We start from the raw sequence: 15,415 nt of genomic DNA, 5'->3' as shown, positions 1-15,415 counted from the left end.
CAAATGCTGACTTGTATTTGCCCCAGAAAGGGCAGAAGAGGGAAATTTCCTTTCCTATCAGCCCCAGGCAACAGTCTAGATAGACTTCTTCTGTCTCCCTACTGTCTGTGAGCTCTACTTGGATCAATGAATTCCAATTAAAAGCTTAAAGGTTTACTCAGTTACTAACTGATAATCCAGAATAATTTGTCTTGTGATTAAATCGAGGCACACAACAATCTAATGTGTTTAACTTTTCTAAGAATAGGAAAGCAATAAAGACAAAAAATACTTGAAACAAATTTTTGTAAGAAGTTTATTTTTCTGTTGTGTGACCATTATACAAAGTAAGCAGCCAGAGCTGCCATTTTGTCCTTGGGTTTCTTTGGGTTAAGTCTTCCTCCAGGCCTTCGGCCTTTACCCCTTCCCCGACCTTGCCTTTTTCCTTGTCCCCCACGGTGCATGGGGTGCCTCATGGCTGCATGTTTCAGCTCCACCAGATCTTGGAACACAGGATCACAGAATACGCAGCCTGAATGCTGAGTCTCATCACCAGGTAAAGGAGATTTGGCCTTGTTAAAATCTACGTCCACCAGGGCTGCATCGCACAAGTCGCAGGTCTCGGGCGACACTCGGACTTTGTGGGCGTTCTCAAAGAAGTGCACAATCACGTTGCACTTGTTGCACGCCATCTTCCACTTGGGACCCGAGGTGGAGTCCAGGACCAGAACTCCATTCTCACATTCCACACACTGCCCAATTCCAAGCATGCTGAGAGAGTGCTGGCATGTGGGGTGGGTGCACTCGTTACAGCCCATTCCTGATGGAAAAAAGAGTAGAACCATACAAAGAGGAACCCTTTATATCACTCCCCACACTACCCAGTTTGGAGGATGTGACACAGAGAAGTTAGAGACACCTTAGCATACTGCAGGTTTTCTAAAGAATGGGATCACTCCTCAAATGGCAACTTGGCTTTTCACAGATTCAGAATAATCCCTTGCTCAAAAATGTTTCCATGATAGCTTTCAGAATTGCCAGGTGCTGCCACTGCACAGTACAGGCAGTTTGGACACAACAGTGATGAAAACTAATTATGTTTTCAAGTGAACTCATGGCTCCTAGATAACTACTATTTTATACTTAAACTACACACTGTTAGTACAAGATATTTTAAACTGAAAAACGGCAATAACCAGATGCCAAAAAGCTCCTGATACTCAGAGCTTCAAAACACTACTTTAAGTTTTGGTCTCACAGTTATCAAACTGACTGCAACTGTTACCCCTTCTTATATCCTTGAACAGCTTCTGACACCCCATATATCTCAGTATCAAAACAATCTCAAGACCTGGTCTTAATCTTTAGTCCTACCCCCACCAAGAATACACCAATTTGGAAAGTGTCAGCATCTCAGTGTCTTTCTTTGCATGCTGAGCATTAGTTAGGTCACCTCCTGTGCGTGAATGTAAATTAAATTCTTCTTTTATAAAGAAGTATTCAGAAAGTAGTCAAATAATAAATTTTGGTCAGCAAGTTTGACATGAATTTCAGGTATCTAATCTAATTTGCACAGCACTTTATACTAAGGAACACTGATTAAAAACTACTAAAAAGCACACTGTACAGACTACACCTAATTTCTTTCAAGTGAGGCTGATCTCTGCTTGTTTACAGAATTCCTACCTTTTTTCATGTCCCTGAAGGGAGGATGGTTGTAACAGTATGGACAGAGTGGGTAGCTTTTTCCTCTGGATCCAGAAGACCACAGCACTAGCTCAAAGTCATCTAGGGGGCAACGCAACTCTTTGTAGAGTTTAATGGTACCATTCTGTGGGAGACTGTAGGTGTCATCACAGTGAGAGCAGTGCAGACGACTTGGTTTGGCCTGGAAACAGAACACAAACCTCCTGAACAACCTGTAGTGTCAGTAGAGTTCAAAACTTACAAGAAATCCAACTGTAAATGCTTTTGTTTGTTCCCCATGGAAAAAATCCCTCAGGTTTTTTGTTTTAAAAATGTACTCTTGACAACTACATTTGAAACCAAATTCAACAGTGGAGAAGGGGTTTCTACTCAATACCCCCAGCAGGTGAAATTTATATTTCAAACACAAGATGAACTAACCTGAATATACTTCATGAAACGATGACACTTGCCACAGCGGGAAAGAGGTTTACCTGTGGCAGCTAAGGGTGAAAAAGACACTTCCATCAGCTCATCCATACCTGTGAAAGAGAGAATTATGTTAGAATTCTAGTTCTTGAGAGGAAATGTTGTAGAAAGTAATCTACAAGACCTGTGAAGAAGTGGGAATGAGAATCTTTTCTTTACAATACTCTTCCTTGTTTAGGAAAGCTTTTTAAATGCACAGCATTTTGCAGGGAGCATAAACAAACACAAAAGTACTTCAGCTCGCCTGAAGTTTTTGAGAACTCCCCACTACATAGTACCAAAATAAATCTGAAGTAGAGATTTGGAGCCTTGATTCATTCAATTTACTTTTGGAGAGCAACTTAATTTGACTGGAAACCTCCAGTCCTGAAACACAACTTTTCAGTAAGACTAAACTTCTGAAAGGAACCTCATATGTAAGTATTTTCTACTAGCATCTTTTGTAACAATTAAGTAACTATAGGGAACTCCACATATAAAAAGTTTTACCTGCAATAGAATCCACAAAATAGTGAAATTTCCTTTTGAAAATGTCAAGGGTGTGCTCCAGGACCTGATGATAATTTGCTTTGCCCAGAGCTATTAAGTTGAGTTGCTTCTCTACAGCACTGCGGATCGTGGGAAGAACTAATTCTGCATCTAACAGAAAACCACAGAGAGAAGCAAGAGAGAAGCAACAATGAAAGATCAAAACATGAGGGTAGGGAACTGTCCATACATAAACTGACATCAAAATAAACAGATTTTAATTACTATAGTCTTTGGAATTAACAATACTTTCCTAGAGGCATCATTTCAGGCAGAAATGCGACTTACAGTGACAGCAGCCCTTGACATGGCAAAGGGAAAAGAAGGCAAGAGGAGGGAAAGGGAAAAGCATTTAACTGACCTATTTTGTAATAACCATGAACTAGAACAATGCCAAGGTTTGTAGGCTTTAGTCTCCGACCACTCTCCACTGTGACATAGTTTCGCTGGCAAATGTTGTTGATGTGGACTGGAATACTTGCATCCGTTCCTGCCACACAAAGGAAAACAATACATCCATCCTGAACAAAACAAAGTTTTCATCCTATCACTCATTTCTGACTTCTCTGATTCTATGTCAAACTACAGTGCTCCTGAAACTGCTTACAATTCTGATATCTTTTCATTGTTGCCCAAATGTCAGTGGATAATTTCTCTCTCTAGTAACTCTCATGTTCCTTTGCAGTTCTGAGAAGTCTGAAACATATGTTTTACCTTCAATCCTTTCATCTCTTCTAAGGAATTACTATTGGGAAGACACTTATTCTCACAATCATTTATTCTGGAAAAATGCAATGTAATAAGACACTATGTTTTGACTGGACACATTTATGAAAATGAATCAAAGGAAATAAGTCCAATTAAAAAAGAAAAGTAGTATTGTGGTAATTTGTCCAGTAAGATAGATAAAGAGTATTGGAGCCAGCAAAGCTGAAGCAAGTTGTGAAGGAAATAATTCCTAAGAATGGGGAGATGCATCCTTCCACACGTCAGCTCTTTCTGACAGAGAAGTGACACAGAGGTTTCATGTAAGGATACTGCTTTGGCCAGAAACTAGGCGTAAGGATAAGAAATATAATGTAGAGGAAGATACAATCTACCAGCTGCTAAGAGGGGGTACATGCATTGTAGTTCAAAGGGAAGAAGAGATCATTACTGCACCTATTAAAATTAGTATCAAAAGGTCATTAAAAACAAAGATAGTTCAGAGGAGCAATTCAGACTCTACACTTTCGGTGGATGTATTACAGGATAACGTAACTTAAGTAAGTTCCTACCAATGCCATGTTTTTCCATCAGAGTGATAAGTTCTGCTTCTGTCAGGTAATCAGGAGGACTGGTTTGCTTTTCCAGCAATTTTATTTCACTAACTGGAAAAACATCTCCTTTCTCACAATGGGGAAGGCTCTCTTCTAATGGGATGCTGTGCCACGGCATAATTTCTGTGAACCCTAGAAGTAAACAAACAAACAAAACCAATGAGAGCTTATCTTCAGAAGGCCAAGGTGCACGTTTCTAGTTTCAACATGAGCTGCATTATACAGATCAAAGTTAGGAGACTGTCTGTCATACTATGCAGAAAGTAAGGCCAGGAATACTGAGGAAATACAGAATCACAGAATCCTAGGGGGTTGGAAGGGACCTTGAAAGATCACAAGACTGTCTCTCCCACCACACCGTATCAGAGCTATTTTGTGCTTTGAGTCAGGTTGTTGCACAAATAATAAATGCTTTCCTGGAATGAAAGCAGTCTGCCAGAATGGATGGGAAGAGTTTCTTAAAAAGGAAATGCAAACAGTAATTGTGGGGAACGGCCCATCTTCTCTCCCCCCACATAAGACTAAACAAAATGCCTTTCAAGCCAGCAAAGCAAGAGTGGCATCTTTTAGCTGATTTAGCCAAGGATGGACTGGAACAGGCCCCTTGCTCTACCAGATAAGTCCACAGCAAGAAAAGAGCATAAGGGTTATGATAACTGGCAGATTAAGATATTTTTTTTCTATTGTAATTGAAGTATGGAAATGAAGACTAAAGATTTGTTTTTTGGTCTTGGTAACTCAAAAAATTGTACTTCACTGTTTTATCCATTCAATGTATTACTAGGGGGGAAAAAAAAAAGTCTGTAGGTAACTAGCTACTGGCAGGTTAGTCTTACCTGGTGAAGTTACCACTTTTCCAATACAGGTAAAACGTTCAGGACCAATACTGAAAGAAATGGTGGTTTGTAGGTACTTGCAATCAGCACTGACAGTGGCAATGAAATGGCGAGTGATGTACTCGTACAGCCGCCATCCGTCCCCACCTGAGGATAAATATTTACCAAAAGACTCAAGTCCTGCAGCAACACGCAAAATCTGCCCTAAAAGGTACCAGATTTCCAAAGGTATCATGGGAAAAACTGGTACCTAAAGAAAATTACATTCTAAAGTCCTTCCAGTTTCCCCTTTGAAATGTCCTGGCTGCAGAATCATCATGTCATGCAGACATGAGGCAGGTGCAGAGCCTCTTGGAGAAGGACTGCCAGTTAACCAGCCTATCTCCCAGTTCTGCAACGTGTTTTCATGAGAAGATAAAGTAGAAAAGACTTTTTTTCTTAAAAAAAAAACCAAAAAACAAAAACCAACCCCAACCAAAAACCCACAAAACACATACAAAAAACCCACAGGAACAAACTTAAAATTCTCTACTGCTTAGTGCCACTGGAGACCACATCTTATCTAAATCCTGAAACGGGATTCTAGTGGCAACTGCCACTCTGGGCAGCTTCAAGTCCTGCAAGGGAATTCTCTAAAATACTACTTATTAACATGAATACAAGTTGTATTTCAAAGCAAAGTTTCCTTGCCCACAATCTGCAGTTAGGAGATTGCACAGTCACAAAGTTACACTGCTATGAACAGAAACTAAACTTCTAAATCTTAGTCCTGTGCTTTGCATGCTTGATCTTGCTGTGTACGTACACAAACAATTCTTACATAGCCACTCAGTATCCTACACAATTCCTCAAGATTTTAAAGCATTTGGTTTTCTATCAGAGATCATTTCACTGAAAATCAAGTTATGTATTTTCTACAGCAATTTTATCTACTCCAAATAAACAATAAAACACACTCATTACACTTTCTTATTCCCTTTAAAACCCTTTGTGAGGGATCACAGCATAAAGTCAAATCTTACACTTGAATATAAACCCTACAAACCATAGAGACTAAATTAAAATGCAGTTGAAGTTTGACTTTCAAGCGCAAACATACAATAAAATTTCATTACTTGAAAGTTCCTATTCCAGGAACAATTTCTCCCAGAGAAAGAAGGCATTAAAGTTTTTAAGTTGGCTATTGCTTTTTCTTACTTGCTTCTATGGTCCCTAGGATCAATTACTGAATAGCAGACGAGCTCTGAGCTTCACTGTCACCAGAAGTTAGGAGAAACCCTGCTCTCTCTTCACTTCCTGCCATTCAAATAATTACATTTTCTGTTGAAACTTGAAACTCAGGGATTTTTCAAACTGGCTTCTATGCCTCAAGGAATTAATTTCCTCACATAGTGTTCCAACACTACTGAATTTGCCTGTACCTAATTCTGCTTCTGTTGCAGCTCTCATCGGAGTGATGGGAGGATGGTCCCCGGCATCATGGCCTTTCCTTGGACGATTAATGCCTTCTGATAGCAAAGCTTTTACCTGGGGGAAGGACGAGAGAGAAAACAGGCTGGCTGAAGCGGGTAACAGGTCTCTCTTAGCAGGTTAAGAAACTTTTCAGATCAAATCCATAACAATTCAAAATCCATACATAAAAGCAATTACAGATATTTATTGTTTCTAAAAACCTATAAGCTTACCTATACCAAGTATCTAAAACACAGACTAGAGAATGATCCATTAAATAGCATAGGTTTTGCTTCATATACTCACAGTTTCTGCCCAATAAGGATTATTGACTTGTTGTTTCAAACATCCTTTCAAGTCAAAGTTTTCTGGATAATGGGTGGTTTCTGTTCGAGGGTAGCTAATATAACCCTGACTGTAGATACGCTCAGCTATTTGCATGGCATGTTGTGGACCCATTCCTAAGATGGGATAGGAGAAAACAAAAATCATCTCCACATCATTGTGATTATCATTTGTTTGCCACATCAGAAAGTCTATCATATCAAAGCATTTACATAAATCATATTTCGTCCTTCCCAGAAGACTTTTGTCACCTTTATCTTATTCAACATTTCCCTTTTGACCAGCTTTCTAAACTTGATCCTTCTCCAAAATTCTGTATCATAGGGAGAGGAGGCCAAACCATTTTTGATACATCCTTGATTATTTTACCTGAGAAGCAAAAATATTTTGCTTTAAAAACAGTGTGAAAATCTGAACTTTTACACATACCTAAAGCAGCACTGGCCACTCGTAGCATTTCTACCGTGTTCAGAGCCAGTGGTCTCTGCTTCACCTTCTCTTTTTTACTCACAGATTCTACCTAGAAAATAGCATTTTCCCAGTAAAAGTTTTGAAGTTTGGTAACTCATCAATGTATAATTTCCACCACGCCTATCAATGTGTGGCATGCCTAACATTAGCTGTTCTTGTCATACCTGTTTTGTTTTCTTAAAACAGTAACCACCTTAGGAAATCTGACTGGAGATAAATTTACCAAATTCTGAAGTTACAGTTCTAAGGTCCCTTTGTGCTACAGACTAGATCAGGGAAATGCAGCTAAGTAGCTTATTGGTATCTTTACTTCCCAATTACCTCAGCAGCATGTAGTTTTGGTGCTACAAGAATTTCATGCTTATTCCAAGTAATGATCCTAACTATAAGGATCCAGATTTTTAAAAGCTTCATGCAGTCTTTGAACCTTGATGTCTATGAACACTTAAATCCAAAACATACTGTCAAATAACTATTGAACAGAGCAGAATTAGAAGTTAATTGGCTATAAAGATTGTACTATACACATGATTAAAAATTTAACTGCAGGAATATTGCCATATAAGTAATTAAATTCTGATTTATACAGTGTCTCATGGGAAATAAGAGGTCTGCTTGGAAAGATCTGAACAGTATCTCTTAGCAGGTTTAGTAATGAAGATTTCCTATTGTGAGTGATAATTTCCAAAGTCAATATTACAAAGGGGCTTCAGCTGAGATGACCACACTAGAATAATATGAACTATAATAAAAAAAACATCTCTTGCCTTTTATTCTCATTTACACAAAGTTGAATGGAGTGAAAAACAAGATACAGATATCCTATATCCTTCTGTAATAAAAAACAGTATGCAGCAAATTAAATATTAAATGGTATTTCCTTTATATGAAATATGGTTCTACTGCCAGTAAATATTCCTACCTTTGCTTCTCTTGCCGTCTTTGTTATATTCAGGAACATCTGAGCAACCTCACGGTCAAACACCCTCACTCTATCCCAATCCAAAGTGAGAGAACTTTCTTTTTCAGGGTTCACCTAACGGAACAACAAAAAATAAAATGTCCACCAACTCCATTACTAGAATAGTGAAAACACACATTTTCAACAATAATCTAGGAAGCAAATCCTAATAATACCTGGAACAGGACACAAGTGCTTCAAACATGCAGCTGAACTCTTTTTCATAGGGGTTTGAGAAAAAGGGAATACTTTTGAGTTCTGGAGTCAGGGGAATGACTGGAATTATTCTTGCAGTTAACTGAAATATTATTCTTGCTTTCAGTGCTTGGGAACAATAAAGGCTGAAATGGGTAGAAATTAAAAGTTTACCATTTTGATTTAGCAAAATTAATAATCTGTATTAAACTATCTAGGCCATGATTCAAGTACCATGTACAAAAATAAATTATAGAACCATTATGAGCACAAAACTCTGAAAACACACACCAAATATTTCTAGCACAACATGAGACATCAGGAAACAGCTGACAACAGACACGAGCTTTCCTTTTTTTAAAAAAAATGTTAATAAATGGCAACTTTTTACTATCCTCCCCTTATTTGTTTAAAAAATCCTTGTGATCACAAGCAGTAAAACCATGTTGGTTTGCTCTCAGAGCTTAGACAGCAGCAAGGCTATAAAACTACCATAAGCTGCCAAAGTATTCACAGGACTCAACTGCCAATTAACACAATGAGCATTTTATTTGCTTTAAAATTCCAATACACACCAATGCCAATGTTTGTTGGCAGCCTAATTAATTCTTGGATTCAAATTAATAACACAGTCAGTCCAAAGACCCCAGGGAACAAAAGCAAACCATTTCAAGTAGTCTTTTTGGCTGAGTCTAAGCTTAGATGGTTAGCACTGAAGAATTCTTATAAGCAGCAGACAATAACCACTTTAATACAAAACTGACATCCTGGAACATGTTCTCAAGAGTGTGGCGACACACGTGTGGACTGAATGAGAACACATGAGTAAATTGTAAGCATTGTGAATTCTTGTCAGCAGCTACAAATTCATGAATGAACAAATACAAAATCTAAGTGCATTTCTTTGGTAAAAATTGATGTTCCTCATATACAAACAAATACTGTAAAACTTACTTTAGCTTGCAGCACCCAATAAGTCTCAGGCTTAAATGACTGGATTTTGTCATGCCTTTCAACACAGAATCCAAGTGTTGGGGTCTGACATGGCCCAAAGGAGATGAGGGAGCTGTCTAAATTCCCGTATTTCCCCTGAAAATATTTGGTCTGAAATCTAAAAGAAGAATAAAAAAAAAAAAGCAAGGAACAAGTACATTAGTATCCTTATACCCATGAAAAGCAGAAGTACACACAAATATGAATAATCTGTTAAATCATTCAGGCATTAGGAAAAAAGCATTCTGAGAAATCTCTCTTAAATGAATTGTCATAATTACTTTGCCTCACAGAATCCTGTTTATTCCCAAAGAAAAGTGTGAGAACACCATAAAGTAAGAACACACCATAACTGCTGATACTATTTTACCTCGCTGAGTTTAAATCGTAACACAATTTTGTATTTTTTTGCCTGTGCATAGAATAGTTTGGTTTGGTGCCAAACAGAATTAGCCACTGAAGTTCTGACGTGTATTTTGTGGACAGGGCAGTACTCCTGAACCTCCCATAAAACTGTCTGTGATCTGTGCTGTCACCTTGTAAATGCACAGCCAATTCTAAGATCCAGCTCCTGGCGGGCATCCACTGAAAGAGCTTCGTTGCGGTTGGGCTCTCCCAGGTGGTTCATGGCATTGCAGATGTCTGTGTCCGTGATGGAACTGAATTTTGCTCTATAAATCGTCCTCTCGGTGCCACGAGGCTTGTTCATAACAGGAAGAACAGCATCAAGAACCTAAGGAAGATCAGAAGCATATTTTAAGAGCAATTGAAAGCTGAGAGCTTAAGTCAGTTCTCTCTACAGACAAAACAAAGCTCTTTACAAAATATTTGCTGATGTGTAACTACTTCCTTAATTGAGTAAGATGTCATGCCAATACACTAACTGATAAGCAAGAGCAGTGTCTATCTACTCAGAAGTGTATTAAGAACTAGCAAAACTGAAGGATTTCTTTATTAAACAATAACTGCTGGAGGTAAAGCACTGTCCCTAGCTAAGTGCAAAGAAATTCAGAGTGCAGCTCAAGCATCTTTTGGTAAAGATGTCACCAGTTTCTATCTGGGTTTATTCTACATATTGCCAGGACCCAGTTATGATACACTGGTATTTAAAGAACACTGACTTAATAAAATGTGCTTCTTTTAACAAAAATGGAAAAATACTCTTTGTGTAGACTTCCAGGAATAGGATGTTAAAAAATAAACCTTTGCCCTCCAAAGTTTTGGTTCCACAGCTTTCACATGCAGAGTCCACATTCCTGCATAACCCTACACTTAAAAGTCACCTCTGTGCTCAGAAGAGTCTAATTGCTCAATGAACAAAAGATAACATAGAGATCAAATTATAAACAGACAGCAAAATAACTACTTCAGCTGTGAAATACAACCAATTCTCAAAGCACTGAAATGTTAAAACATTTAAGAGACCTTATTGTTCATCTCAGATTAGCAACAGGTATGGAATTGATTTATAATCTTTACTGACAGGTTGACTGTTCAAAAGCACACAAGTTTTACCATTAAAGCCCTCCATGCCTTTAAAACTTCATTCAATTTAGTTTGAATTTTACTGTACATCTATAAAACAACACACTGACAGTGCTGAACATCACAGATAAAAATTATGGTATTATAAGTCTTAAAAATGGAAATCTTACTTCAAAACATATGTTTTCTCCTTCCTTATCACAATCCAACCACAAGACAATGCAATCACAACCTCTTCCCTCCACCTGTGAGAAAAATTAGCACAGTTCTTTAGCAACTCAAAAAAAGACATACCTCCTCACTAACCGTATACCTTTTGCTTCTATTTTAAGAGTAATTTATTTGGTGCACAAACAACTGGAAGAACATAGCAGAAGTGACAAGAACTCTGCAGGTACTTGAACAGTAGTTGATGAGAGAAGCAAGCTGTGCTTCATGGGACCAGAAGTCTGCCTACAAGATGCTTTTCTGCTGGAGGTGGAAAAAATCAGCACAGCTCTGGAGCAGTTAGTCTTCTGAAACTGCTGTCACCCATGTGTGCAACACTGGGAACAGCCCCTTGCCCTTTCTGTGCCTTAATTTCTACATAATTACAAGACAAACAAAGAAACAGCAAAAGAAGAAACACTTTCCTAGTCCATAAAGATAGCACAAAGTCTAATTTTATCTGGCAGAAATCAGTTTTACCCCACATATACTTGCCTTTCAGAAAGTATTGTTTTGTAAAAGCAACCAAACCACTGCTTTCCTCTCAGAGGGGGGCGTGTCAAGAAGGAACAGGAACCAACATCAACTCAGTGCACAGAAGGTGTTTACCAGCTATGCCCTGCATGGCTGTTGGAAGCAAAATGTGCATCCAGTGCCCCAGTTTTGAGAAGCAGGATAGTGACAATCAGATAAACTCACAGGGCAATGGCAAAAGTGAATCCAACAAAGTAAAGATTTCAGACAGTGAAAGGACCAGTAAAATTATTAAAATGGATCCGACCTTGACAAAAAGCTGCTTCCTGCAGGGAAGAAAATCTTATTTAGGAATGTACTAACTTCTCTTCCACCCTAGAACTGTAGCATAGCACATGGCATATTGCCAAATATTGCCCACTTTTGGGAAGCAGGTGAATAGAGCTACAGAATCAAGCATTCCACAACCTGCAGCATGAGGTTGGCACTCAGCTGGCCTGTCTGCCTCAGCTGAGGGAAGATACAGAATCAACATTCTGACAGACATGGAATGCTCTGGCATTAACTTTCTGTGGTGAAGATAAACTCCACTAGAGACAAAAAAACTGGCCCATTCTAAGAGCTGGGAGAGGATTATACCTGTGGTTCTTAAATAAAGCTAACTAAGCTGCAATAACTTTTTCTTGTTTTTAAAGCAAGGCTAATTCATAGCAAAATGCTACTCTGCTCTTTCAAGTGTATTAATATTCTTTATTGCTTTCCAGAACGACAGAATAATGTCACTTATTTCTCTGGACAGGATAAAAATAGGTCTCACTGCTTTATCCAGCAGAGGAAGAATAGCAGTAATGAATCCTTCAAGATGGAATATGCTCCAGATGAAATAAAGAAAAAGAATGCCAAGGAAAAAAAAAAAATCTCAAATCTCATAAAAAACAATACCTGTAAAAACTTCACCATGGTCAGTTTGGGATTAGCTTCTTTTTTTTCTGTGGGAGCTTTGCTAAACAGTTCTGCTGGATCCACTTTGTCCCAGCTGTTATATTTGCCTGAAAAGCAGAAGTATATTAAGTAGAGCTCTAATACACATTAGAAAAAAAATAACCAACCAACAGCAAATATCACTTTGAAAACACCTGGCTTTCAAAATTTGTCTTGGAAACCTTTCTACCCTAACACATTTTGCTTCACTATGTATCAATGGACTCTTCAGCATTATGTGAATTGCAGCTACCATTATGAAAGGTATGAAAGAAGAAAACAAACCACTACATGCTTTTCAGAAATTGTAACATAAGCTGCTAAAACACCTTCTGTTTGTACAATTTATCACTAAGGTGAAGGAGAGAGAGCTGCTCTTCCTTGTCTTCACAGCACACACAAAATGTGCCTGTTTTACTCTTCACTATTTATGGCCAGTTATGCCTCAGCCCTGCTATGCCATGGAGCATTTCTGTTTTCTGAAGTAGCTGTTAACAATATTGCTTAGCAATTACATTAAATTGTAACCCTTCAAAGTACTGTGTAAATAACTCTGAGTTTAGTCCTCAGAAAGCTTGTGAGGTCATTACCACCAGAGGAAATACAGTTGTCACATGGCTAGTCCCACACTTCAAAGAAAGCTAGTGACAGGTTTCCTTGTGTGTGACTGCTTTGCAGTGATGTGTTCCAACGCTTTAGAGTACACCCCTTTGGAGTCTGCATTCCTCAATCATCTTCCATCCAAAGCACCAAAACACTGTCACAGGCTAGGAAATTCAGTCTCCTCTCCCCTCCTTTTCCAAGCACATAATTCAGGAACAGAAAACATAACTGGTATATGCCCAAGGTCATGCCAGAACTCAAGAACTGCTGACCACAAGTGATCTTTTCATACTCTTTTCCTCTCTAGTTCTCATTCTTCCTGAATTATTTCCCCAATATTTTCCTATTAGAAGTCCTTCATGATTGTACAACCCGTTATCAGTTAAAAATATGAAAAAATACCTATGAAATCCAAAGTCATGACGTGACCACACACAGATGTCATCTTGAAATGGGCACTCTGTCCTACAAAGGACCCAGTGTACTCGTGCACAGAGCACGCACCGTTCAGTCCCTTGCGAGAGGACATGTTTCCTGTGAACGTAAGACCACAAATACTAACAGGATAAAAAACCTAAGGAAATTAATTATTTGGTGTGAAATGACACCACCCTTTTATTAGCTCTTATACCTAGGGTCTTCCTGATCCCAAAATTATAGTAACTGATGCAAGCTTTTATTTCAGTTCATTATCACTTTAGACCTTTTTAAAGCACATTTCATTTTGAATTGAAGCTACCCTTTATCTCCACCATCCTTTCCCTCCCACCAGGATATCCTTGTGAAAACACAGTTTTCTAGTCCAGTACAGTTATAACCAAGTCAGTTTTTCCACATGACTGATGGAATATTTACTTTACCTTCAAAAATCTCAGAACAGCAACTTGCTACCTGATTGGCATTTTCTAGAAATGATGTACACTAACTCAGACTCCAGCTACGTAAAACAACAAGAACAGATTTCTTTATGCTTGAATAGAATAGGCAGCAGCACATAAACAGAATGTGAAGAACCACCCAGTTCTTTTATGGACTGCAGCCTGTCCTAAGCCACCATTTCCAGGTGGCAGCTGCCCAGTTGTTTCTCAAATCTCACTTAGCCTGCAGTAAAATCTAGTAACCTCAGCACTGCCCGGTTTGCCTCTGTGCAGGTAACACCCATCTCCTCAGCTGGGTGCAGAGCAACTTCGACTACTGGCAGAACAACAAGCAGAACTGAATCAACGTGCTTTCTTTCCTACCCCTGGAGAGGATCTTGGCGATGGACTGCGCCAGAGAAGGCTTCTCTGCGACCATCAGGACGGTCTTCATTTTCAGGCGAGAGACACAAGGTGCCACAGGACTTGACGGGGTGGTTTGCTCGCAGGAGACCGCGTCAGGCAGCTCAGGAGCAAACGCCGGTCCTCAGCCTGAAGAGAGAGAGAGAGCACAGAGCAGGTTTACCTCAGAACCACGTCCGGTAAAACGTCACGCAATAAAACCAGGCAGACACGGGCAGGCCCCGCAGCTGCCCGAGGCCGGGGGGCCCCAGCCCTTCCCTGAGAAGGCCGGCGGGGCAGGGAGGCGGCCCGCGGCACCGCTTCGGCCTGAAGTTTAAACGGCAGCCGGGAGCTGCGGCAGCGGGAGGAGCAGCCGAGCGGAGCCGCCCCGAGCGCAGCGAGAGCCCCCGGCCCGGCCCGGCCCGGCCCCGCTCGGTACCTCCGCGGGCCGCCATGGCCCCCGTGCGCTGCCGGGTCACGGGGCCGCGCGGGCGCCGCCCCCTCCCCTGGCTCTGCTCCAGCGCCCCCCGGCGGCGCGGGGGAGCGCGGCCCGGCCCCCGCGGTCCCCGGGGATTCGGCAGCGCCGGAGCTCCCGGCGGGAATTGCTGATAGAGACGTAGCCGGGCACAAGGAGCTTCAGAAAAACCTACCGCCACCGCTTGCTTGCGAGTTCTGCCGCTGGAGCCGCCGGGCCCTTCTGGTCCTCACTGCCCCTCCTCAGAGCAGCTGCGCGCCCACCTGCCAGAGGTGCGGGGGCAGCTGATCCCACCGAAGCTCTCTGCGGACGGTCCGTGCACACGAGTTGTGTCTGCTTTATTCGAGCAACTTCAGCTAAGCAGTGCACCTGTGCACTGGCCGTAATTCAGTTCCCAGTTTCTACACTCTTAAAACACTGTAAGTGGTCTGTGCCACCAACAGCATCTCCTTCGATGCAAAGAAACTTGTCCTGGGAGCACCAGGAGCACCTGACTCCGTTGTACACAGAGAAACCAATGGAAATGATACTGACACTTTGAACAACCTTGAATCTGTACCATAAATTATTTATAATTAATTTTTTTTCATTACATTTTAGTTGAATGTTCGTTTCCCACTTGAAAAGAGAAAGAAAGGAGAGTGGGAAGGGAAGGCTCAGCCAGAGGTGCACCTTTC

At 40.4% G+C, this 15,415-nt stretch overlaps 1 protein-coding gene across 2 annotated transcripts; it reads right to left on the bottom strand.

Annotated features, from left to right (window-relative positions):
- Nucleotides 1–281: 281 nt before the first annotated feature.
- TOP3B (DNA topoisomerase III beta) lies at nucleotides 282–14,748 on the bottom strand. Of its 2 annotated transcripts, XM_051634470.1 has the most exons (18): nucleotides 14,703–14,748; nucleotides 14,246–14,413; nucleotides 13,407–13,538; nucleotides 12,363–12,469; nucleotides 10,910–10,984; nucleotides 9,791–9,987; nucleotides 9,216–9,372; nucleotides 8,028–8,141; nucleotides 7,064–7,154; nucleotides 6,596–6,750; nucleotides 6,259–6,364; nucleotides 4,838–4,984; nucleotides 3,960–4,133; nucleotides 3,044–3,172; nucleotides 2,644–2,793; nucleotides 2,107–2,207; nucleotides 1,666–1,867; nucleotides 282–799 (listed from the first exon to the last, which is right to left on the bottom strand). In XM_051634470.1, exons 2-18 carry the CDS (start codon nucleotides 14,313–14,315, stop codon nucleotides 318–320), a joined length of 2,589 nt encoding a protein of 862 aa, XP_051490430.1. In that variant the 5' UTR covers nucleotides 14,316–14,413; nucleotides 14,703–14,748; the 3' UTR covers nucleotides 282–317. The 2 variants fall into 2 exon arrangements, with proteins under 2 accessions (XP_051490430.1, XP_051490428.1); XM_051634468.1 differs by lacking the exon at nucleotides 14,703–14,748 and having other exon boundaries at nucleotides 14,246–14,563.
- Nucleotides 14,749–15,415: the final 667 nt, after the last annotated feature.

The sequence above is a fragment of the Apus apus genome, chromosome 16 (genome assembly GCF_020740795.1).
Source record: "Apus apus isolate bApuApu2 chromosome 16, bApuApu2.pri.cur, whole genome shotgun sequence".
NCBI classification, from domain to species: domain Eukaryota; kingdom Metazoa; phylum Chordata; class Aves; order Apodiformes; family Apodidae; genus Apus; species Apus apus.
The sequence above is the reverse complement of the archived record's forward strand: the minus strand, read 5'-3'. Positions and strand labels throughout refer to the sequence as shown.

What these genes read in the sequence shown, in the direction of transcription:
- TOP3B (XM_051634470.1), bottom strand. Translation starts at nt 14,315, where the DNA reads ATGAAGACCGTCCTGATGGTCGCAGAGAAGCCTTCTCTGGCGCAGTCC. An exon ending in CATGACTTTGGATTTCATAG is followed by an intron (nt 12,470 to 13,406) that starts GTATTTTTTCAT and finishes TCTGCTTTTCAG; the next exon opens with GCAAATATAACAGCTGGGAC. An exon ending in AAAAGTGGTAACTTCACCAG is followed by an intron (nt 4,134 to 4,837) that starts GTAAGACTAACC and finishes GTTTACTTCTAG; the next exon opens with GGTTCACAGAAATTATGCCG.